Source organism: Microcaecilia unicolor, chromosome 9 (assembly GCF_901765095.1).
Source record: "Microcaecilia unicolor chromosome 9, aMicUni1.1, whole genome shotgun sequence".
In the NCBI taxonomy this organism is placed as follows: domain Eukaryota; kingdom Metazoa; phylum Chordata; class Amphibia; order Gymnophiona; family Siphonopidae; genus Microcaecilia; species Microcaecilia unicolor.
The window spans coordinates 142,306,947-142,333,878 of record NC_044039.1 but is presented as its reverse complement, the minus strand read 5'-3'; the positions used below and the strand labels follow the sequence as shown (position 1 = coordinate 142,333,878).

Sequence of the window (26,932 nt, the reverse complement as noted above, 5' to 3'; positions counted from 1 at the left end):
ATGTCTTCTGAGGTAGAAATAGAAGTAGCAGCTGAACCACCTGCAAATATCCCAGGAGAAGAAACAACTGCATCTGCAGATGTTAGAGAGGAGGTGAGCAATGGGGTATTTACAGTCAACATAGATAGTTTATGAATTCATTGTACAAATATATAATGTTCAATATTTTAAATGCAAAATAAAGTACAATTTTAACGGAAAGTAAAGCATGGAAAGATTAAAGGACCCTGCTAGAAATAATTGTGCATCTTAAACGACTTAATATTTGTAGAAGGGTATTTGTTGTTTTCTTTTTATCATGTATATCAAATATTCAGTTTGCTATAAGAACTTAATAATGAAGGGAGCCTGATACGGTATTACTTTTCTGTCCTCGATCGATTGGACGCATTTTATGAGCTTTCTAATTGAAAGGACGGAGAAGAAGGAGCAGAGGTTTCAACCAATTCTGTAGGCTGCAGTCTGCAGCTATAGGGTGTTTTGCAAATAACATGTCACCTGCGGGTTCAATTCAGGGAGCTCTCCGAGGTGCTGCAGCTTTGCGTCATCACACCAGGCTCACCCTCCAGGTTCCCCCCAGCAGCAGTCAGGTTTGGTTACGTTTCCTGGGTGTTGAAGCTGGCTCCCTCTTTAGTACACGACTGATTGCCCTCTAGCTTTCCGTAGCAAACTGGGAATACTTGTCAGGGTCAAGGAGCTCTTCAAGGTGCTGCAGATTCTACGCTTGCTGTATACCAGTTCCGCCTCCTCTTGCATACAGTTGAGATAGACATGGTTGGTGACGGTTTCTCTTGGTGGGGCAATATCTCCAAATGGGTTCATTTTATACAAAGGTGCAGCCGATGATCCTCCACCCATCCCACAACGTAGCAGCCGTCAAAAGTAATATAGCTGCTTCCAGTGCTGTGTACTGGGAATTTGAATTTCCCCAAGCATTCTCCAGTATAAAGAGGAAGGTTAGGAAGATCCGGATTTTTTTTTTTTTTAATGGGGCAGTTTCTCTTTTTATCTTGCTCTGAAATTAGGTTCAGATTGAGCCCCAAGACTGCAATTCTTCCATCTCAAGCAATAGCGATTTTCCTGCAGTGTTATTAAGAAAGCTATGAAATGACAGCCCGGGGCAGTACCACTCCAAGAAATGGCTTCTCCCATTAAATTTAGGATTGGATTCCAGCTCCAAATATTGATACAGAAACATAAGAATAAGAGCATACTATTTCATTTTCAGTGGAAGTTGAGACTTCGCTACTAGTTTGCTTTGTTCCTTTCATTGGCGGAAATCACTAATTCGAATCTAAGTTTTGAAATGTTACTAAATGCTAGAGGATGTTTTATATCGTACATAATAAATTGTGTTTAATTGGTAATATAAATCTTAATTACAGCAAAATGTACATGTATTCATTAGTTTAAAAATATTATCACCAGACTGGTTTCTCTTGCTGTCGGTGTGTCAGCCTCTGCTTTGCTGGAGCAGATTTTTCAAGATTCCCACAGCAAACATTTGCAACTTCTGCAGCAGATTTTTCAAAACATTTCATAAATTTTGTGACATATTGTCATACATTTGCATATTATTTTTGTTGTTGTTGTTGTTGTTGTTTTCTTATTTAAAAATATTAATTTTCAGACATTCCTTATGTGTCCATTTAAGTATTTGGTCCTTTTGGGGGAAAGAGGGATTTTAGTGATGGGTGTTGGGAAGGAGGTGGAGAAAGAGGGGAAGGGATCTCAGGCAGGAGGGGCAGAGGGATAGGGGCTAGAAGGGATGGAGGTTCAGGGGGAAAAGGATGGGGCAAATCAGGGAGCAGATGAAGGTGAAAGAGGGGATACTGGACCCAGGAAGGGAAGGAAGAGATCCAAGATCAAGAGAGAGAGGAATAGTACTCTCACACCCCACAACCACACCAATCTCTCCACACACTCTCTCCCTTCCCAAAACTGCCCTTCTGATTCTCTCACAAACCACTCATCTCCTCATTTGAGCTCCTCTGATCCCCTCATTCTCTCCTGCCCTCTGCCTCCAATAAATATTCACAGCCCACCTCACTTTGATCTCCGGCCTCCCAACCTGGATCTCCTTGCTCATGTTTCACATGGCTCCCCACCCTCCAACATTCATTCTGACACACCCACCCCCACACATACACTTATCCCATCTTCTCATACCTGTTTGGATCCCATTACTGTTTCCCCACATCCAGACTCTCTAATTCCCTCTACACACACCCTGCCACCCCTCTCATCCCTTTCTTTACTCTTCTTCCTCCCCCATACAACCTACAGCCCCTCTGTACCTCTCATTCACTTTGTTACCACTCAAATCCTCTCATTCACTTTTACACCTCTCCCCATGATGCCCTATCTCACTGTTGTGTCCACCTCATTGACATGCCCTTCCCCTTCTGATCCCCTCACTTGTACTCCATTCAGCTTGTGAGGAGGAGGATGGGGCAGTGCAGCATCTTGGGGTATGCTCTTCTTCTCTGTTGCCCAGCTTCACTGACACACTTTGAAACCATATGAGACACTGTAGTGCTCTACTGTTCAAAGTACAACACCTGGGCCTAGGAGCAGAGAAGGAGGACACAGCTCAAGGCACTGCATTGGCTTTTGCCTTCCTCCTCCTCCTCCTCCACCAGCTGGACCCATTTAGTAAGGGAGGAGAGAGACCAAAGTGGCCACCAGCATTGATGCTGATACTTATGCCACTGCTGCACAATTCCACAGGAAGAGGTTTTGTGACCTTCCAACACCACAGAATCATGGGATGCTGGGGCCATATATATATTTAAGAACATCAATTTCTGTGCTGTTTTTAAATATAGTTTATTTTTGTTTTTTAATTACACAGTCAACTGATAGAACATTTCAGATGCTGCTATATTGAGAGTAAGTTTAAAACAGGATACCCAGGTGATATTTAGCCTTTTTTGACATATGACAGTTTGAGATGGGACATTGCTTTTCATATCTTTACGAGAAGGGAACCATTACATTATCTCTTTATCTGTGGTATTAGAAGTTTCTATAATTTTGAGTGTGCTGAAGATGGACAAGGCATTTGGTGTTTTTTGAATGGATCTTTTCCTTCACCGATGATAGAGAAGCTCCAACCTAATATGGTTTGTGGTGGCTGAAACCTTTTTTTCTGAGGTCTCTTATGTTACGTTTGGTAGTGAGCTCCTGGACAAAGGCCGAGGCCTGTGTCAGAACCCACGCCAGCAAAAGGAAACTAAAAGGCCGCAAAGCCCAGCTCAAACAAAGATACCAGAAAGCAGGACACAGGAGGAAAAGGTAGAACACTCATACAGGCTGCAAGGCCGAATTGGAACCCATGCATAACAGAGTCCAGGCACAAGGCCAAACTGGAACCCAAACAACAAGGAAGAAAAGGAAAAAGAGTACAATAAGTGGGCAGAAGCAAGCACTAGGCTAAAGGCAAGCCCACACAAACACAAGCAGCCACACTCTGCCTAGGAATACTCAGTAAACACATGGATAATGGTGAACCCACACTGAGACAAGCAGCACATGCTGCGCTGATAACACACACAGAAGCAAGGTCAAGAAGTAAGCTCACACAGACCCAAGCAGCAATACTCAGCAAGCACAGGGTTGAAGGTGAACCCACACTAAGACAAGCAGCACACGTCTCAAAACCCGCAGTACCCAACAAACCAAGGCGGGAGTAGCTTTGATGCTAGAGTATCTGATTCAAATATCGGCAAGGTTAAATCAGGTCTGATGTCATCCAAAACAGATGCCCCAAAATGGTTCAATGTGTGCCTGACAAAGCGCTGATAGGTGCAACTGTAGACTCCTCCTCACTCTTATAGGCCAGCCTGGTCCTAGGATATTGCCAAGTCACAGTAAGACTGTGACATCTTATCTCCACTGTTTTCATTGTTTTGAGTTTATGGTGAAATTCATTCACACTAGAAACCCTTCAACACAGATCTAGAGCTGTATTTTGTTTTGAATTTCTGGTATTTTAAAACTTCCAACTCCCTTTGTTCTTTACGATACATTAACTCGTGCTATGACTACTGTAACGTCATTTATGCAAGCATCACTAAGTCTAATCTTAAACATCTTCAGATCCTTCAAATCACTGCAGCATGAATGCTTTGCATGCAAAATATCATGACCATGCTACACCACTTCTTAAGCAGTTGCACTGGCTTCCGATCGAGTTTAGAATAAAATTTAAGATTCTACCTTTAACACACAAGATTCTATATAGCAGTAATCCGCTTATCTGGCATCTCTAATCATTCCCTACACCCAGTCTCGCACTCTCTGATCTCTTAATGATAATGATAATAGACTTGTTCTACCGCATTCATCTAAAGTGAGATGGGTATTGACGAGATCTAATGCTTTTTACTATCTTGCATCTGCACTTTGGAATTCTCTTCCTCATCATCTTCATTTAGAGAACTCATAATATTTGGGTTTCTTTGAAGACCAATTTCTTTTATCTATCATTTGATGTCTGCTAATCTGAGCTTCTTTTACCTTTGCGGGAAGATCGGTCTGGGTCCAGTTGGGTCTTTGTGACTTAATGTTTGTTCTTTTCTGTCAACCAGTGGAGTTCCTTTTCTATTTCTTTTTTATATATGATTTTATTTTTGTAAACCACTTTGACTCAATATTGAATAAAGAGGTATAATAAATGAATAAATAATAAAAAATGTGAAATAATTAGATGTAGAAGCTAACATACTTGTGTTCACATGTTTGTAGGAATTTAAAAATGTATTTATATTATAGTGGAGGGGACCAATACACTTAACACACCAGTGGGTTAATCCTTCCCTGTAGCAAGGTCAAGAGAGGCAAGGTAGAATGAACAAGAGGAAGTGGGAAAAGAACAAGTGATCAAGGGACAGTGTGGGGGGAGGGGTAGAAATAAAGGGATCCTTTTACTAAGGTGCGCTGAAAAATGGCCCGCGGTAGTGTAGACGCATGTTTTGGGCACGCGCAGATCCATTTTTCAGCATGCCTGCAAAAAATGCCTTTTTTTATTTTTGCTGAAAATGGATGTGTGGCAAAATCAAAATTGGCATGTGTCCATTTTGGGTCTGAGACCTTACCACTAGCCATTGACCTAGCGGTAAAGTCTCACACGGTAACTGGGCAATAATGACCTACACGCGTTATGCGTGCCAGAAAATAAAAATTATTTTTCGAATGCACGTATTGGACAAGCACGAAAAATGAAATTACCACAAGAGTCACGTGGTTGCTGGGCAATAACTCCATTTTGGCACGTGTTGGGCGTGCCTAGATGCTTATGCGGCTTAGTAAAAGGACCCCAAAAAGACTAATAACGAATGAGGTGAGAGTGAGCAATGAGAAAGGAAATTATAGCAAGAGGGAGAAGAGACTGAATAGAAGATCTCAGTGGTGGCCCTACCATTAGGCCACCTGAGGTGGAGGCCTCAGGCGGCACTCTTCCTGGAGCAGCATCTCCCTCTTCCTTCCTCCACCCCTTCCCTGAGTTTACTTTCTTTTCCCATTCCACAAAATAGCCAGCTTTGAGTTTACAGATCTGTGGTCATATTCAGCAGCACTAATCTGTTAAGTGCTGCTGAATATCAACAGATAGCCCCAAACTGCGATGTAACTGGCTAGGAGCCATTTCTGGCTGGTTGAATCACTTTCAATATTGAACCTGAGATCATGAAAAACAGCAAGTTCACTTATCATATCAAATGTATGGAGCATTCAACCTGTTCTCTCTGGTGATTTTTTGTTTGTTTGTTTGTTTGTTTTTTGCCTTATTGATTTTGTAATGTGTTTACAATAGTTTATAACAATGTCTAATTTTAGTTTTTACTTGAAGTGAAGTAGCTAAAGCTCATAAATGTTGTCCTTCATCTGTAATTTATCAGCAGAAGTACTGTGCATAGGATCACATTCTCTGACAACATAAAAGTCAGGCTTTCTTTTTCAGCAGATGGTGGAGTAGTTAATTTTTGATGCATTTAGCATTCCCTTTCATTTTGGAAAGTTGGTTCCTGTAATTATAGGGACTTTATTTTCTCACTGCATGATATCCTGATCTAACCTAAACTGAAATTAAGGGAAATTCAATTGCAGCTTTATTAATCTGCAGATGTTATAGAAAGATATTTGACATGTTTCATGGTTAGTATGAAGAAAGAAACGCCATTCACCAGTAATCTGCACTCAACCACTTTTAGGCATATTTTGCAAAAAGAAATAGTGCCTGTTACTGAGGCTCTGTGTTTCTGTCTGTCAGTCCATCTGCCTATACATATGTGTTTTTGTGCATATACATGGATAGGACAGCAAGTGTGCAATCAATCCTGGATTGAAGGGCCAGCAAGGTTCCTAAACCCAGCCAGCCAAATAGGCACACTCATGGCAGAGAGATTGCTGAAGTGCTAGCAGGGTTCCCAATACCTTCTGGCTAAAGAGGTTTTATTTATTTACAACATTTATCACCCACTAATCCAAAAATATATTTATGTGAAGTGGTTCCTCATAATACATACATAAATCAATACCTGTGGCAAGGAGAGTTGGAAGTGGTCGAAGAGAAGGACCCATGGGATGAGAGAAGGTAGGAGAAGAAGGGAAGGGACAAAAGAGAGGATAAGAGAGGAGAAAGGGAGTACAAGGAAGTAGGAAAGGGAGAAGGAGGAACATGATAAAGGAAGGATGGATGGGATGACACACGACCATCCATACAGCCTACCCTGTTATTTTTTTACCTTTGCACTCACATACTTAACACACACACACACCCTCCATCCATTAATTCACACACATCCTATGCATGCATTTGCACACATGAACCCAACCTACCCACTTGTGAACAATACCACCCCAACTCCAACCTATATGCCACCCATATACCCACCTACACCCACACTCCACATTCAGTTTAGCAACTCCCTGGAGAGAGTGGAAAACATGAAAAGGGGTCTGAAAAAATTAGAAGAATGGTCTATGTTTTTAAAACAAATTTTTTTATTTATCGTTTTACTTAATTACATTCACATTTATCACAAAAATGTAAGGAAATACAGAAATTAATATAAAAAGGAAAACATTTTCTCTCAACAATATATATTTACATAATTGTCCACAATTGGAAGATCCAAGATCAGGAAAACAATCTTAAAGAAAATAAGAAAAACTCAAAATGGTTAATCTTACACTTCACATTTTCTGAGGGAGGAAGGTTAATCGGTTATTGCTGCCGGTACAGTGGTAACTGAAGGAAGTTGCTGCAGAGGATTCTTCATCTGTTTCCACAAACTCTTATAATTTCTTAGGTTCAAACAAATAAGTAATAAGGAAATAAAACACTTACAAGGGAATCGCGCTAGGAAAGTCCCACCTAGGGCAATGATTTCTGGCTTAAAAGCCAAGACTTCACACCTCCCAGTCTGTGATTCCCTTGATGTGTCAGGAAATATATGCATCTTTGAACCCAAAAAACTATCAACCATGTATCGGAAATACAATTTCAAAACATTGTTCCTATCTAAATCAAAGATGAAAGTCACTAATAATATAACTCTATCTATCTTAATGCAAAGAAGTGCAGAGTGATGCACTTGGGAGTAGAAATCCAAGGGAGCGTATGTGCTAGAAGATGAGAGACTGACATGCACAGACAGGGAGGAGGACCTTGGAGTGATAGTGTCTGAGGATCTGAAGGCAATGAAACAGTGTGGTGGCCGTAGCTAGAAGGATACTAGGCTGCATAGAAAGAGCTAGTACCAGCAGAAGAAAGGTGTAGATTCCTCTGTACAATTAATTGGTGAGGCCCCACTTGAAATATTGTGTTCAGTTTGGAAGTCTTATCTTGCTAAGGATGTAAAAAGACTTGGTCCAGAGGAAGGCAACAAAAATGGTATGGGGTTTGTGCCATAAGATGTATGAGAAGAGACTGGAAGACCTGAATATGTATACCCTAAAGGAAAGGAAGGACACAGGGGAGATAAGATGCTGATGTTTAAATACTTAAAAGATATTAATATAGAAGCAAATCTTTTCCAGTGAAGGGGAAACAGTAAAACTAGAGGACATGAATTGAGGTTGCAGGTTGGTAGACTAAGAAGTAATGTCAGGAAATTCTTTTTCACAGAGAGGTTGGTCAATGCCTGAGGGAGGTGGTAGAGACAAATACAAATCCTTGCTGTGTACAGGTGGAGTCTGTCAATCTGACTAATGCTAAAACAATGTTTGCTGGTTCTACAGTCTGGACCATTTTGTCTATGCCGCCTAGTACCATAGCTACAAGCTGCACAGATCATCTCCCACTGTCATTCAGTCAGTGAAAGGTGCCACCATGTAATGCACAGAGCATGCACTTTTCAATTTGCCTTTCCCAGTCTGGTAAGCATTTTCCTCACAAATGCATAAGTGCATTTGATTGTACATTGCTGTCCAATATCCAAATGCTTAATCAGCCTGGTGAGTTTCATTATGTAGTCACATCAGCATCCCTCACACTTTTCACTTTTCTATGGAAAGTTGATATCTTCACAAGATGACGTCAAATTTATTTGGTTGACTGTTAGAAATCATTGGAACAATGAGGTTTTAAATAAATTAAGTGTGCATGTGGAAAGTGCCAAAATGAAGTCTGGCTGAAGTGGCTTTAAAGGAATCTTTGGGTGTACTGAAGAGGAGGAAGCAGTTTGGGCTGCTTTACTCCTCTCACAGTGGCTTGGAGACCTCATGCCATTGTTTCGTGCCCTCTGTCCCTTGTTTGGTGACATGGGTGCTTCATGCTAATGTGACAAGCAATTGTGCCCTCTTTCATTTTTATTGAAACATACTTAAAACTTGCTGGCAGGCATCTGCCACAGAGGCAACAGTAGTCAAAGTTATCAAGAGAAGCATGAAGAACCCACACCATGAATAGAAGCAGAGGGCACCAACAAATGGAATAATGAGTCCAAGCAGCACCAGAAGCAGAGTATGATAATGGAAGAGATGCAGTTTCTCTTTCTTATGTTTTTATCTGTGAGGCTAAAAGAACTCACTGGAAACAAGACAGTAGGATGGACAGTGGCGGTGCCTGGAGCAGATTGGACACAAGTGGCAGCAGCAACAGAAGCCGAGGGGTAGAAAGGAGGAGGTTTTTCTCTCTGTTTATGTTTTGGTAAGTGGGACTAATGCAACCCACTAGGAAAAGAATCTGGGCAACAGTGGCTGACAAAGCAACTGACAAAACTGCTACAAGACACTGTGGGCAAAGAAAGTAGGCATGCATTGCTTTAGTGGAGCAGTGTACTCCATCCTCCTCCCAGTTGCGTGGAAATTGAGAGACACCAAGAAGGGGGAGGTTTCGCACCATCTGGTGGTAGCTATGAACAAATATAGACTCTCAATATCCCTGGCCATTGAGATACCTGTTCACTGGGCATACTGGTTGGTGGGCAGGAAAAAAAATACTGGGTGACCTTGGTCAAATCTGGCAAGAGTGTAGACTTGTGTGCCTAGTATGCCAACAAGTCCCTGGTCATGGCCTTGATGAGCTCTTCAAGATATTGTGTTACAGAAATTTGTGCAAAGGTCTCAGTTGCAGTGAAATGAGACTGGTCTCTGCTACCCACCACTGTATCTATGGCTATGGCCTGTGTCAAGAAAGGAAGATTCTGCAGCATCCATGAGGTAATGGCAGATAAAGATGGGTAAGGAAGTAGTAGCTGACAAAATGCTGCTCATGCTGTCAATATTGCTTGCTGGTGTGTCTACTCTGTCCCCTGCTGCCTCCCTACTGCCCCTCTACCTCTGGTACCCCCATTCCTCCACCTTAATCACCTGCTTTTCCCTCCAGAATATCAATGTATTACACTGGAAGCTGATATTTCCTTTCAACATTGGGTCACAAAGGATAGTTAACATGTAATCATGCTCCTTAGCGATGGGTTTCAGCCTTTCTGTTTGTACTTCTGGTCACAAGGAGTCCACCAGCATGAACACTTCTGATGTTAACCCCTCTTACTGCCAAAAGCCCTCTAACTTTGCCTCCAGGAAATTCACTATTGGTATAACAGCCAGGGTGTCCCTTCTAGAACTCAGTTCCTCCAAAGCATCCTTGAAGGTCTTTAGGACTTCTATGACCTGATTCACATTTGTCTAATCCTGATGCAGAGAGACATCTGATAAAGGGCTGCCCATTGCTCCCATAACCTCTCCAGGATCAGACAGCACCTGGAACCAACATTCTGAATGAGCTGGTGCACAGGCACCCTTTCTGCTTCCAATGCAACTTATACCCACCCTTCACACTTTGCTGGAAAAACACCATTATTTTTCTGCTCTTTTCATTCATTAGATTCAGAACAGAATTGTTACTTCCCTTGCTCCTCAGGCCTAGGGAGTCTCTTATTCCAGGTGAAGCAACAGTGCAAAGCATTGGATACCATAACAATCTCACTCCTTCCCTGCCTTAACTGTTTTCTTCCTGTTATCTGTTACAAAGCAGCCAGGAAGCAGGGTAGTTTCTCTCTCAAACCTAGCTGACAGCCTTCCATCATTGACTTTTTTCCTGCTATGATATGGGTTGAAGTAGGGCTATCACTCATCACCTTTGTGTTCAGCACAACTCACCTGTATGTCACTGTTGGTGTTCCCCAACTATACCTACAGACTGCTGTCAGTGAGAGATAGGTATATGTAGCATTCTGATTAGTCCAGATGTTACTGGGGAAATGTGCACCACTACCTTCTGCCTTGGACAGCTGTCCCTGCAGTTGGGCATTGCTGGAGATCACCCATCTTCTAAAATTTGTCCTGGAGTTATTTTGTCTCTGGTAACTGATAAACCCCATGTTCTCAACCAGCTGCAGGGGCAGGTCATCCAGGGCAATCATTTCCCTAATTCGATGCTGACTGCTGCTTGCTCCATGACAGTGGTGCCAAACACTACCCTGTACCGTCCATGGTGACTTGCTTAGATAGGAACTTGAGTTGCTCAACTGCCACTTCACTGGGGAAAGAGGCTTTGAACTCAGCTTGGGAAACGTATTTACTAGTTTGGACAGCTTTCCTACCACTCCACATTCACTGTAGGATATAGCCTAGTATTAGCACCCTCCCTTGAATCTAGCTCAAATGGGTGTTTATTCTAGAAATGATGCTGCATGCCACTGTTTGATAGATGATCCGTTAGATTTTCTCTACTAATGGCCTTAAGACAGTACATACATTTTTTAATGTTTTCACATCTCTGATGTTCTACAGGATTTCCTTTCTATTTTCTTTGGGGCCTGATGCTGCTGAAACTGGTGCTGAGGCCAGAGCAGAGGATAAAAGGTCACTTGGATCCTTCATACTCTCTACCAGCTTCTCTACACATGGAGTGCTCTTGGTCTGACAGTATAACTTACTACCTCCTCTCCCTTAGCATGCTAGCAACTAGACTTTCTAGGTTTTCTTCAGCTATATAACTTTGAATATCTGATAATTCATTGGAACTCCTTCACATGATGATTTGTCAGATTCTATATCTTCCAAAACCTGCTCTGTATACTTGTTTTGTTTTTGTTACATTTCTACCCCGCGCTTTCCCACTCATGGCAGGCTCAATGCGGCTTACATGGGGCAATGGAGGGTTAAGTGACTTGCCCAGAGTCACAAGGAGCTGCCTGTGCCTGAAGTGGGAATCGAACTCAGTTCCTCAGTTCCCCAGGACCAAAGTCCACCACCCTAACCACTAGGCCACCACTGTTGCTACTATTTGAGATTCTACATGGAATGTTGCTATTCCACTAGCAACATTCCGTGTAGAAGTTGGCCCTTGCAGATCACCAATGTGGCCGCGCAGGCTTCTGTTTCTGTGAGTCTGACATCCTGCACATACGTGCAGGACGTCAGACTCACAGAAACAGAAGCCTGTGCAGCCTTCTACATGGAATGTTGCTGTGGAATAGCAACATTCCATGTAGAATCTCCAATAGTAGCAACATTCCATGTAGAATGTCCAATAGTATCTATTTTATTTTTGTTACATTTGTACCCCGCGCTTTCCCACTCATGGCAGGCTCAATGCGGCTTACATGGGGCCATGGGGGGTTAAGTGACTTGCCCAGAGTCACAAGGAGCTGCCTGTGCCTGAAGTGGGAATTGAACTCAGTTCCTCAGGACCAAAGTCCACCACCCTAACCACTAGGCCAGTCCTCCACTTCTAGTGAGGGAATATGGAACGTTTGCTATTTTGCTCTGTTAGCAATGGCTTTACCTGCTGCTGATCTCCCACCCTTCTCATCCTGCACTACTTGTGACTTCCACTGCCACTCTGAGGAGATGAGAGCTGAAAGCTGTTTTTTCACATTTACACTGGAAGCTGCAGCTATTTATACTCTCCTCCTAACAAAATCTATCATCAGCTTGGTTGGTAGAGTTCAGAGGAGTGAACATTGTCCTCTGTTCCTCTCCACTAATGTTGATGCTGGCTCTAGATTTCTTGGAAGCATTAACTAACTTCCATCTTCTGCTGCTACTGTCATTTCCATGCCTGCCCCTTCCAAGCATTGTGATTTGATCAGACTAAATTGTAAGCTCTGCTCAGCAGCAGCTTTCTCTCTTGTAAGTGTATGAACAGCAGTGCATATGCATGGTAACACTTAAGAAATGATAAGTAGTATTAGCAGTACTATATATCTGCCTGCCTCTACCTTCCTTCCTGGAGGAATAATGGTTAGTGCAGCAGCCTAAGAACCAGGGGGACTGGATTTGATTCCCACTGCAGCTCCTTGTGACTCTGGGCAAAGTCACTTAACTCTCCATTGCCCCAAGTACAAAAAATAAGTACCTATATATATCCTATATAATAATTCTCACCTCCAACATTCTGACTTGCCACCTGGGACCGTGGCTCATTCCGAGTTGGTCTGCTAGGCTCCGTAGATCAGGCTGACATCACCGTAGCCATTATGATGTCAACTTCAGAACCTGGGGGGAAAAAAACATGCCTCACAGCTGATCCATGTCCAGAGGAGGGTCACTGGACATGGGTGGCAGGAGGGGGGGCAGGGGAGAGAGGAGGTTTGCTGGACATGGGTGGCTGCAGTGGGCGCAGGGGGAGAGGAGGGTCGCTGAACATGGGTGGCTGCAGGGAAGCCAAGGAAAACCTTGCTAGCACCTGTTTCATTTGTGTCAGAAACAGGCCTTTTTTACTAGTAATATATAAATTGCTTCAATTGTAACCACAAAAAGGTAGTATATCATATCCCATCCCCTTTCCCTTGCCTTCTCTCTGTGGTTTGGTGGTTTGCCTTATTTTTATCTGTACTAGATCATGCACTGTCTAGTCTCTCTCTGGCTGTTGAATCACTGAGCCTGATAGATTTTTAAAACTCACTTTTCAATGACAGAAACCTGTATTACTGCTCCTCTCCGTATCGGAGCCTTATCGATCTTTGAATGGTTTCTCTATGTATTTTTTCATATTTTGGACCTCAGTAAAGTAACTTTCTGAAGCCATCATTTTTTTTGCCATAAGAGAAAATGGTGCTGCATTGCTGGTGTTTGTTTTCAGTTTCCTGCTGAACTAATGACATAATTGGCCATGGGATTTAGGACAAGTAAGCCATGGACAGATTTCTTTGGCTGCTTATCAAAAGTTAATATGATCGGTGAAATTACTCCATTTTTTTTCTTCTCTCAAAGTGGTTCAGCTGTCTCTAGCTCCATAGACCACAATTTTAAATAAACAAATGGAATTAATGGGGAGTCATGTGATTCATTTAAAGGTGCATGAACTGAAAAAGCCTCATTCATTGTGTTTTACCATTAGTTTTAAAATGAACAAACATCCCCAGTCTGAGGAGATATAAGGTACTTATGTTTGCACCTGCTATCTATATAACTAGCCGTTGAGCCCGTAAAAACGGGCTGGTATTGAGGTTTTCCTACCCCCGCGGTCACCACCGCTCCCCTCCCCCCCCGCGAAGTCGCCACCGCTTCCCCCCCCCTCCACCTGGCCCGAGCCCTCTCTTTACTTTTGAACTTACACATCCATTCGCCGAACGCAGCAACGCACATCAGCTGAGCTGCCCCTTCCTTCTCTGCCTGTGTGTGTCCCGCCCTCGCTGACGTTACGTCACAGGAGGGCGGGGCCACAGGCAAAGAAGGAAGGGCTCAGTGCAGCTCAGCTGATGTGCGTTGCTGCATTCGGCGAATGGATGTGTAAGTTCAGAAGGGAAGAGAGGGCCCGGGCCGGGTGGAGGGGTGGCGGCAGCAACCTCGGCGGCGCAGTTTCCCTCTCTGTCCCGCCCCCCCCCCCGTCATCACGTATTGACGCGGGGGCGGGACAGAGAGGGAAGTCTCTACTGCGCATTTGCGAGTGAGTCGGTCACTCGCCATTTATATGTTTGATTCGCAGGCATTACCTCAGTTATTTCACTTTTTAAATTATCTACTTGATTCTTAGATATGAAAGAACCCATGTACTTTGCAGCAATACAGACTATGGAAAATTGCCCCTTGAGCAGGCAATGTTATAAGATTTTCTAGAGGTAAAGCATAAAATTGTTCAGTGGAATATACACATATAAAAACACATGCCAAGAAAATCATGCCTATATTGTCTTTATAAATTATGTTTAAAATGGGAACCTTTACCAACTTTGACACAAGCACGTTGTTATAGAATTACCCCACAGAACGTTGTTGTAGGAAAGCTCTTATAGCCAAAATGTATCCTCACAAATATTATCCACTAAAGTGCTGTCTTCGGATAAGAGGCAGGAAGAGTGACTGGTAGCACTTACTCTTCAAGCTCCAGCTATGTCAAGTGCTTTCTGTGTGCCAGTCAAAAGTCACTGAACTAGCAAAAATATAACTTGACTATAAATTGTAAAATGGAACACAAGCCTACAAAGTAGAGAGAATCAATACAATTGAGCTGTCATATTTACTGAGGTTTCTGGAAAGAAGCAAAGGGAGCAGTTCTCTGAAGCAAGTGTAAATATGTGTGAATGGGTCATGGATTTGATAGACCACATTTCTGTGGTACATTCAAAGTGGTTTACAGTACATATTTGTATGCAGGTACTTTCTCTGTCCCTAGTAGGCTCCAAATCTAAGTTTTTATACCTGGGTCAATGGAGGGTTAAGTGACTTGCCCAAGGAGCTGCAGTGGGAATTGAACGTGTGTGTGTGCCGAGAGGGTATCTTAGAGCAGGTAAGTATCTCTGTGTGGATCGCAAAATTCATATGATTTATCTAGCCTCACATACAGAGCAATTTTACAACCAGTAATCTAGACAGAGGACAAGGTGGTGCCTATTTATAGCCCATTTTATGAAGACACGTGGGCAGATATGTGTCTTTATAAAATGCCAGTCCAAATCCTGCAGAAATCATAGCTAAAATGAAGCTGCAGACGTTTATATCTAATCAGAAACAAGTGCATGCCAGCACCTGGGTCAGATAGAAGCACATCTATTCCAGTCATTGTGTGTACTTCTAGGGGGGGGGGGGGGGGGGGGAGATTTTAAAAGCTCCATATTACATCTGTATAGTGGCATACATATGCAAAAATGCTTTTATAAAATTACCCTCAAAGCATATAAATAAAATAAAGCTATGGTGTCAGAATTATTAGTTGTCCAAATAGTTACTTACATGCATCTGAAAACAGTAGCTCAGCAGCAGCTGCTTCAGTCATGATATTGTGCTACTGTTAGATTTGATTGGTTCTCCTATATTTATTTATTTATTTATTTACTTACTTATGCATTCTTGTATCCCACTGTTATCCAAAAACAAGTTTTGGTTCAAAGTGGCTTACAATTTACATTTGGGTGGAGTTATATTACTGTATTATAGGAACGTAGGAAGGTTGTCCATAGTTTATGTGGTTAGTTGTAGAATGTTTTGAATAAGTAGGTTTTCATAGCTTTTCTAAACAGGAGATAGTCAGTGGTGCTTCTAATGGCTTTTGGTATCGAGTTCCACCATTTGGAACCCAGGTAGCTGAATCCTGCTGTGTAAATGGTCTTGTAAGTTGTGTTTCTGCAGTTGGGTAAGTGGAGAAGTAGGTAGCTTCTGGTTTCCAGGTTTGCATTTCTTGAAGATAATTTGATCAGGTCTTGTGTGCATTCTGGTGCCGTTCCAAATAGTATCTTGAAAATGAGGGTGCAGGCTTTGAAGATTAGTCTTGCCTTGATTGGCAGCTAGTATAGTTTTTCAAGTAGTGGAGTTGCTCTGTCATATTTCGACTTTTTGAATATTAGTCTCACTGCTGTGTTTTGGATGGTTTGTAGTGATTTATTGTGTTTTCCCTGCACCCTATATATGCTGCATTGCAGTAGTCTAGGTGGGATAGTATCATCGCTTGTACCATTATCCTGAATGATTGTCTGGGAAAGTAGTCTCTTATCCTTCTCAGTTTCCATAGCATTCTGAAACATTTTGATGCTACCACTGACATTTGGTTTTCCAATGATAGGTGTTTATCTAGTGCAATTCCCAGTATTTTTAGATGTGTTTCGATTTGGTATGTTTCATTGTTGATTGTGAATTTTTGGTAGATTGTGGGGTTATGCAGGTTGGTTAGAACCAGGAATTTAGTTTTGTTCCTGATTCATTTAAATTTGAATGTTGTTGCCCAGTTTTTCATGAGTTCTAGGCCTGTTTTGATTTTGTCTAGTATTTCAGTGATGCTGCTGTTAAAAGGTATGTAGATTGTTACATCATCAGCATATATGAATGGGTTAAAACCCTTTGCTTCCAATTTCTTGCCAAGTGATACCATCAGGCGCTTTTTTCAACAGCCAGATTTAAAACCCTCTCAGTGTAGCTGGTGTAAAACTTACTGGGGCCCAGGGCAGATATTTAGAAGGGGAACCCCAAAGCTCACCAAGAGACTGTATCTCCTTCAGATTTAGATAGGCTTTGAGGGATCTCCTGTAACTTGGAAGCCCAGGGCAACTACCCTGTTTGTGCGTACACACATACACAAACTCCACACATGTAAATAATCAAGGTTTTCTCACTGATGTAAGCCTTATATCAGGACCTGTCCTGGGGACCTCATAGCCAGTTGGGTTTGATTTCATGCATATTCACTGTAGATATCCTTAAACCCAATTGACTGCAAATCGGGGCTGATTTGGGGAAGCCCTTCTTAAATTAGTCTTCTAAGAAACCTAATGCTTATGGCACTGTGGTTTTATGTGATTTGGACATTATGGCAGATGTAATAACCTGTGCTAAACTCAATGCAAGACTTCACTTCTGTTGTAATACTGATTTATTTTCTGAGCTAATTACCTCTCATGTAGCAAAGGTTTTAGCACAGAAAAATCAATAGCAGTAATGCACTGTGTTAATCTTAGCACAATTATCATACAAAATGAATGCAACTGAATTGCATACAGAATTACTTTCAATGCACTGAATCTTTACTTCACCTGCAGAGATGAACTAATCAGCCATCAAACACTGGAATCCCATCATATTGGGGGCCTTTGCAATGAGATTCCCAATTTGGCAATTCACAGACCTCATATTCTCTCACTCAGTGCCTCCAGGTCCCAGAAACCTGAGAGAGAATATCCCGGGCCTAGAGAACCCAATAACCCTACCTCCCACAACTATTTATCCACAACCCCCTCCACCCAGTGGTCCCCTAATTCTTAACTTTAGCTAGGGCCAGGGCTAGATTCAGGGTGGGGTAAACAGGGTAGAAGCCCTGACCTAAGACTGCACACTAACCAGAAAATGACATCCCCATCCTGCCTCATGCCAGTATCCCACCTGCCATTGGTACTTGCTCATCTCAAAATAGCCTGCAGCCTCTCCTGCCTTGACATTGGGTGCTCACCACCTTTATGAGCTAATGCAACTTGCTTCATACATACACAAGTGGCAAATGAGGTTGCAAGAAACTATAGCCACGCAGTGGGGACCCTGGGGAGGAGGGGTTCACCATTGACATTTCAGTGGTCTCCCCTCCCCCCCCCCTATTTCAGTGGTGGGGGCGCCATCAACATTTCCATCCAAGGTATCACTTGCACTCAAGCTGGCCTTGATTGGGGAATCATTTTCCTCTTCATAACCTGTCTGCTCCTGTGTTTACAATCTTGGAAAATGATGGGGGTTTCAATTATACAATACAATTGTTCTTATATTCTGTAAACACCTTGAGGTTCCATGCGGATAACAATAAAAGAAAACCAAACATAACCTTGAGAGTAACATCATTATAATAGCAGTCAATTCACACCTAACAAATGCTTTTAAAAGGGGAAAGGGAAATGGGACTTGATATACCGCCTTTCTGAGGTTTTTGCAACTACATTCAAAGCGGTTTACATATATTCAGGTACTTATTTTGTACCAGGGGCAATGGAGGGTTAAGTGACTTGCCCAGAGTCACAAGGAGCTGCAGTGGGAATTGAACTCAGTTCCCCAGGATCAAATACACTGCACTAACCACTAGGCTGACTTTAAAGCTTTCATAAATAATAAATAATTTCAGATATTCCTAACTTCAAGACAAGGACAATTCCAGGCTGCTGTTGCTTGATAACTGAAACCTGATATACAAACAGTCTTGGACGTAGCCCTTTAGGGTATGCAAAATGCAGCAGCACAGAATCACGTAACCTTCTATTGTTGGTTGGTAGATGGATCAGTCTTGCCAGGTAAGCAGGTGCTTGACCATACAAATTTTGAAAATCCAAACACAAACTTCAAATTTTATCTGCACCTCCACAGGCAGCCAGTGCAACTGCATAAGTAAGGGAGTGATTCTCTCATGCTTATAGGCAGAAAAAAAAAATCTAGTGAGCCACCATATTCTGAATGGTCTGCAATTTCTTGAGTAAATTCTTTTGACACCCTGCATATAAGACATTGCAATAGTCAAGAGAAGATATTAGTAAAGATTGCACCACTAATCCAAAAGCTGTGAAATATAGAACATTACGAATTCTCCTTAATTTTTTCATTAATAAAAAAAGACTGCTTGACTAGCACGTTATCTTGTGAGTCCAAGGTTAAAGAACTAGAGAGCAAAATCCCCAGAATCTTAATATTAGATTCGAAATGAAAATTAGAATTACTCAACCTCAAAATACTACCATTCCAAATATTGTCAGTTTGACATAACAATAAAAATGTGGTTTTATCATTGTTTAATTTCAAAGAATGGTTCAAGACTCTTGACTCTATCATAGATATACAGTCTTTTATTCCACAGATTGAGGTATGGGTAATAGAACTGTGATGTTGTCAGCATAACTATACACTTTGTACCGAGAATTCTCCAGAGTGGATATATTACAACATTAAATAGGGTGGGTAATAGTGGGGATCCTTGAAGGACCCCACATTTTACCTGCCATGCATTTGACATAGAATCATGAAATTTTACCTTGTATGATCCAGAGGCCAGAAAGCCAATTGTATTTTAGAGCAGCCCAGCTTAGGGCTTTGCTGGAATAATCCACAGGGTCTGACAAAAGCTGAGTGCATTTAGAATAGACACAAGTAGGGGAGATCACTTTGTGGGCAGTACCATGGGCTCCAGATAAAGAGGTTTGATTAAATTAAGGCAGGGTTGACCCCTACATAGCGGGCATGCTTAAAATATGGAGGGAGCAGGCTACTGGAGGGAAAGAACCTATTTTCAGTCCACTCCAATACAGTAGTTGCAGAGATTCTTGCCTGGGCAGACAGATAAAGTGTATAAATCATGAAGGACTTGTACACGCTGGTCCAATTGGTGGAAGATGATAAAGTGATCCCGTATGAGGACATCATAGAAGAGTTTTTCCCTTTGTGCTGATAGCGGCTTTTATAAAACGCAAAGAACTTGTACTAAATGAGAGTCCTCTAGAAGCAGCCTTGCAGGCTGGGAGGAGGGGAATGGAAGAAGGGGCATTTCATGCTTATATATTGTAAAAGCCCCTGGCCTTGCGGGGTCTTTTCCTCCTGGGCTCAGCTCACAATCTGAAGGACCTCTGCTAACACACAACACCTCCACACTTGGTCAAACCAAAAAGATCCTCTTTATTGTAGTTCACACATTAACTGGGGTCACCCAAAATTCCCCCAAAAGATGCACGTAACAGTTTGCCTGTGCCCCTAAAAAAGGTGTAATCCAGAGCAAGAGGAAACAAGAAGGAGTTTAGGGCTGAAACTTAGCTCCCTCAGCCAGTCAGTTAATCCCCCAGAGAAATTATCCCCTCCTCAAACAGAAAAAAAATGCTCTGGGAGAGTTCTCTTTTTCCCTTTCTTTATAGTTCAGTCACTTTTGATTTACAGTTCAATATTACAGTTTCCTTCAAGTGCAGTTCACCTTTTTCCCCCAGCCAAGAACCTTAGCACTTTGGTTCCCTGCTGATGCAATCCCCCCCCCTGCACAATAATAATCAGTCTGTGGCCACCCACACATTTCTCTCTCCAAATACGGTTCCAGACGCTTATCTTTACTCATTCCGTGTCCATTTGTTCCTCAGAATGCTTTGCAACCGCTTGGGAAGGCTGTAGGTTCTCCTCCCATTCCATCTCTCCTCTCCCTTCACCACAAATTTCCTTCAAACCTCCGTTCCTCAAAGTCTTGAGGAATGCAGCCTTCTCCTTCTCACAGGTGACAGGGATTTTATATTGATTCTTTATCCAAGGGAACTGGTCCTCCTGGCTCATGCTCCCCCTGCTGGCCAATGGCGAGATTGACTTTCCCTCTCTGCACCTGATGAGACCTGCTCCTGGATAAAGAGTCCCTGACTGGTTTTGACTCCCTCCCTCCTCCCTGATGGATTCTGGGTAGGGTAGTTCTGGATCCTGAAGCTTCTCAGGAGGCAAAAGGGACCTGGTCTTATTACAATATGGCACTGCTCATACAGAAGGCACCACCACTCTGTTTCAAGTGCAATGGGAGAGGGATATTGGTGTGGAGTATGAGAGGATAAGCAATGGGAGCATATACATACTTCAGTGTTAAGGTTTTAGTTGCTAGCAATCTGGTTGGTGGAGAATAGCTACAAAATGGTATACCAATGGTATTATACTCCAGTAAGATTGAAGCAGATGTGTCACAGTTGCCCCTGCGCTCTCTTGGCTCCTCATCGGGGTCCCATGTGATGTGCTTCACTGCCTTACATGCTGCTGCCTCCTCCAGCCTGCTGACAGCTGTGTTTGCTCATTTGGGGGAGGCTGGATTCGGGTTGAAGCTGCTCGGGTCCACCCCTCGCTGACATCACCCTGAGCCTTATTCTGCAGTCGCTGCTCTGGCTCTTTGCTTTGCAACAGGTCATCCTGGTTCCAGTATCCTGCACAGCATCAGCTTCCAGCTGTGGTTCCAGCTTCCAGCACAAGCTCCTGCTTCCAGTCCTGCTTCCAGTTCCAGCACAGCATCTGCTCAGTGGCGTACCAATGGGGGGGCGGTGGGGGCAGTCCACCCCGGGTGCACGCCGCTGGGGGGTGCCTTGGTGCACGCCTGTCGGCTCCGAGTTCGCTAACTTCGCTCGTTCGCTGCAGCTCCCTCTGCCCCGGAACAGGTTACTTCCTGTTCCGGGGCAGAGGGAGCTGCAGCTAACGAGTGAAGTTAGCGAACTCGGAGCCGACAGGCGCGCGCCGCGGCACCCCCCCCCCATCGGTGTGCACCCGGAGGGGTGTCATTTCACTGGGGGAGGTGTCATTTTACAGGGGGGCGCATCGGCGATCCGCCCCGGGTGTCATCCAGGCTAGGAACGCCACTGCATCTGCTTTCAGTTCTGGTACAGCTTCTTGCTTCCCTCTATGCCTCTACTGGAGCAGTCCCTTCTGCAGGGACTCACCCACCATTTGCTATGATCTGTCTGTCCCGTAGGTAGGCAGTACTGTTCCACTGTGGTCCAAGGGCTCACTCATCCTGAAAAATGACAGCATGTATGGGATGGGATCAGAGTTGTGCTGGCAGGGGTGTTGCATTGTACTACAGTGCTATTTAACATATTTATAAGTTATCTAGAAATCGGAACAAGTGAGGTGATTTAATTTGCAGAGTTTAAATAGTTGTTAAAACATTGCAGGAAGATCTTAGAAATTGGAAAACTGGACATCCAAATGGCAGATTAAATTTATTGTGGACAAATGGAAAGTGATGCACATTGGGAAGAATAATCCAAATCATAGTTACTTGATGCTAGAGTCCATCTTAGGAGTCAGCACTCAAGAAAAAGATCTAGGTGTCATCGTAGACAATACGCTAAAACCTTCTGCCCAGTGTGCAGTGGTGGCAGCCAAAAAAGCAAACGGGATATTAGGAATTATTAGGAAAGGGATGGAAACTAAAATAAAGAATATTATAATGCCTCTGTATCACTCCATGGTGTGACCTCACATTGAGTATTGTATGCAATTCTGGTCGCCGTACCTCAAAAAAGATATAGCAGAATTAGAAAAGGCTCGAAGAAGAGTAACCAAAATGATAAAGAGGATAGAACTTCTCCCATATGAGGAAAGGCTAAAGAGGTTAGGGCTCTTCAGCTTGGAAAAGAGATAGCTGAATGGGGATATGATAAAGGTCTACAAAATCCTGAGTGGTATAGAACAGATAAAAGTGAATCGACATTTTAGTCTTTCAAAAAGTACAAAGACTACGGGACACTCAATGATGTTACATGGTAATACTTTTAAAACAAATAGGAGGAAATATTTTTTCACTTAATGACTAATTAAGCTCTGGGACTCATTGCCAGAGAATGTGGTTACAGCAATTAGCATATCTGGGTTTTAAAAAGGTTTGAACAAGTTCCTAGACAAAAGTTCATAGTCTGCTATTGAGACAGACATAGGGGAAGCCATTGCTTGCCCTGGAATTGGTAGGAATTTTGCTACTATTCAGGATCCTTCCAGGTACCTGGATTGGCCACTGTTGAAAGCAAGATACTGGGCTAAATGGACCATTGGTCTGATACAGTATGGCTATTCTTATGTTCTGGACTAAAATTATAGACTTATTTTCTTACATACTGGGTATAGCAATACCAAAATACATGGAGTGTCTACTCTTAAATGCTGGGGAGCCAGAACTTCAGGCAAAACAGCAAAAGCTGGTGTCCTCTGTGACAACAGCCAGTAAAATTGCCTTACCAAACTGACAGCTCTTAGGCATAATAGAGTGGCAACTCACCTGAAAATTTGGAAGCCATTTGGTAAATGGAAGGTTGTTGCCCTGATGTACCGTTAAGTTTTCCCCATAGAACAGATGATCTTGGTGGCTCTCATTCAATTGGCACCATTTAGGGATACTGGACAGTTTGGGGTGGGGGAGAAGGGAGGGGGGTTAGTTTGCAAGGTTGTCAACATTTAAACTTAAAGATGTTATGTATTCTGTGTAGCACACTAAAGAAAGAGTGCTCCATTACTGTATTGGGGTTTTTTCTCAGTTCTGTTTTATGATGAAGCATTGAAAAATAAAGATAGTAAAAAAAATGATGGGGGTTCAGTTGTCAGTAATGTCAGCTGAACCTGTGCCATTTTTATAACAGCAGAGGATCAGCCGAGGTCAGTGATTTCAGCTGAGCTGGCATCATTTTGCAAGATATGATCACTAAAAAGAATAGATTATTACAAACAACATAATATATTGGGATTTAGTACAAACCTTATTAAAACCCCCTATTACATCAATCAACTCTAGATGTATTACATACCATTTCACTATACAAAGACTTGTCTTCTATATGTACGTTCTAAAACAGCACAAAGTAAAGGGCCCTTTTACTAAGCTAACGTACACCTAACGTAGCAAAAATGGTTTAACGGGGGATGTGCTAAAGCAGGAGCCCTTACTACCTACAAAATAGATGGTGGTAAGCGAGCCAATGGTCATTTTTTAAGATTGCTGTACACTAATGTATTTTAAAATGTTTTAAGAAATGTTATGTAATGTTCAGTCTCCTCTTGTCTTATGGTATGAATGTGGTTGTGCTTCCTTCGCTAATACACTGACATTCCTTTCTAACTCCCCCCCCCCCCCCATTTACAATGCCGCTAGGCAATGCCAAAACAGCCCGTTCTAACTGAATGGGTTGCGTCGGCATTAGAGCACCGGCAGCTGCTATCACGGCTTAGTAAACAAGGGGTTAAATGTTTACTTATTCTTATTAGTTTATGTTCACGTGCTTTGACCTGTTAGAAAAAGCAGTATAGTACGTTTTAAATAAACATAGGGGCCGTTTTACTAAGGGACGGTAAGCACTAATTTGTGCTTCCCGCACGTTAAAAGGCACTACCGCAGGATGACCTCAGGCACTCTGCTGTAGTTCTCTGATCAGCATGCGCCGATCCCACTCAGGGGCCCTTTTACTAAGGCGTGCCGAAAAATGGCCTGCGCTGGTATGGGCACGTGTATTGGAAGCACGCGGGTCCATTTTTTAGTGCACCTTCAAAAGAGGCCTTTTTTTTGCCGAAAATGTACGTGCAGTAAAATTAAAATCAGCGCGCCTCCATTTTGGGCCTGAAACCTTACCGCCACCCATTGACTTAGCAGTAAGGTCTCATGCATTAACTGGGCGGTAATCATCAGCACACGTACACTGCCAATTGCCACCCGGTTAGCGCCACACGGTAGAAAATAGAAATTATTTTCTGCTGCGTGTTTTGGACGCACTGCAAAATTAGAATTACCACTCGGGGCATGCGGTAGCCAGGCAGTAGTTGTAATTTGACGTGTGTTGTACGTGTGTAGCTGCCTAAGTGTCTTAGTAAAAGGGCCCCTCAAAAAATATTAAATATCTTTTTAGCGCAGGGGATATATTTTGGGGCAGAGAGTAAGCATGCCCTACACTAATCAGTGCACAGAAATCGCCGTATGCTGCCGATTATCATGGGGTTAGGGCGTGAGCCCTTTATCACCTACAAAATAGGTGGCGGTAAGGGCTCACACTGTAATGCCTTCACACTAATTGGAAAGTTAGCACATGGCCATTAATAGAAACAAAGAAATCATGGCCATTTTACAGCTGCGCTAAAAGTGGAAACCCACACACTAAAAACAGCCCAGGTCACTTTATAGCGCAGCTTTGTAAAAGGGCCGCATAAACATTAGCACATGAACATTCATTTAAAAATATTAAAAATCTGGGGGTTTACTGCAGCATCAAAAATGGCCTTAGCACACAGGAATGTCCCGCATAAAGGCATAATAAGGCCACAATTTACCACAGCTTAGTAAAAATACCCCTAAATCAGGAAAAGTCTATAAGGCAGCTTTGCAGAATATTCTCTGTTTATGCATTTTTAGACAACATTAATTTTCAGTATGTTATGAAATATTAACAGAGAATTATTTTCTCTTTTTGTCCTCCTCCATTTTTTCTCAATCCATCTCTGTACCATTATATTCTCCTTCCCTTTTTCTTTATGTTTATTTTCTCTCCCTGTCATGCTATCTTTTTCATCCACCTGTCATTTTTTATTCATTTATTTTTATTTTTCTTCTCTCTCTGTTGCCCTCTCCCAACATTTCCATCTCTACTTTTTGTAATTTAATTTCTAGCAACGTCCAGCCAAGCAGTCTCTGAGTGCCTCTGTGTGTCGAGAATCCCACTGGAGATGCCTCCTGCTCTCCATCCTCATGTATTGCTGCCTGGGAGCAGTAGTGTGGTGTCAGCTGGCCCGAATCACCAAGCTCAGCTTTGATGGTTCCTTCAAAGGAAAGTCTATGATCTACCATGATAGCCCCTGCTCTGATGGCTATGTCTACATTCCATTAGCATTCCTAACTATGTTGTATGTGGTCTACCTGGTAGAATGTTGGCACTGCCATGCTAAGAGTGAACTGCAGTACAAGGCTGATGTGGCTAGTGTCTATGAATGCATCCATCGCATGCGACAAGCCACCCCATGCATCTGGTGGAAGGCCATCAGCTACCACTTCGTCCGACGCACCAGGCAAGTAACCCGCTACCGCAATGGGGATGCCTATACTACTACACAAGTCTACCATGAAAGAGTCAACACCCATGTAGCCGAAGCAGAGTTTGAATACTCTGACTGTGGTGTGAAAGATGTCTCCAAGGAGTTGCTGGACTTAGAATGCCATGCAGCAACCAAGCTGAGATTCACCAAATGCTTCAGTTTTGCCAACACTGAATCTGAGAATTGCTACCTGGCTCAGCGTGCTCACTTCTTCACAGAAATTGAGGGTCTGGATGACTACATGGAAGCCAGGGAAGGCATGCAGCTCAAAAATGTTGATTTCAAAGAGCTTATTATGACATATGCTGATCCAGACCACCTCCCATGGTATGTGTCCCACTATACCTTCTGGGTAGCTGCTATGCTCATGCTCTCTTGGCCACTAAGAATTCTCATAGAGTCTCGAACTGCCTATGTCCACTATCACGTGGAGAAATTGCTTGGGCTTGAATACACAGCTCCTGCTATGAACGAGGAACCTGTCTACAGGTACCGCATGCCCAGAATCAACACCCTGGACAGCACTGAACTGGAATGGCACATATGCTCCAACCGGCAACTGATTCCCAGTTATTCTGAGGCTGTTCTTATGAATTTGACAGACTCGGCCACGTGCACAGGCTACACAGCATGTGCATACAGTGATGTTCTGCGGGGTTGTGATCGCTGCAATGGAGCATCCAGTAGTTCTTCCATCTTCTCTCGCCATGCTTTCCACAGCAGCATTGGAGGTCACTCCCGGCTTTCTCTGAACACCAGCCACTTCTCCTTGTGCCGGGTTCATGGCTCCCACAGGACAGGCCTCTGGAGGAGCCGCAGCAGCAGTATTACAGAGCGGGGCTGCCAGGATGAACAGTGCTGCTCTTACTCTAGCGAGCTGGCCATCAATGAAAACCCGCCAACATACCATGATGCTCGGTTTTTCCCTGTGCTTATTGTCCACCGACCTGAAAGATGCGAAGGAAGATATTTTTGCATTCGTCGTTCTTCCTGTCTAGAGACATCTTTGTAA

The 26,932-nt window shown here is 43.0% G+C and overlaps 1 protein-coding gene across 1 annotated transcript; it reads left to right on the top strand.

Annotated features, from left to right (window-relative positions):
* LOC115477082 (transmembrane protein 151B-like) lies at positions 1-26,932 on the top strand. Its single transcript, XM_030213697.1, has 2 exons — positions 1-93; positions 25,499-26,932. The coding sequence occupies exons 1-2, from the start codon at positions 1-3 to the stop codon at positions 26,930-26,932; spliced, it is 1,527 nt and encodes a 508-aa protein (XP_030069557.1).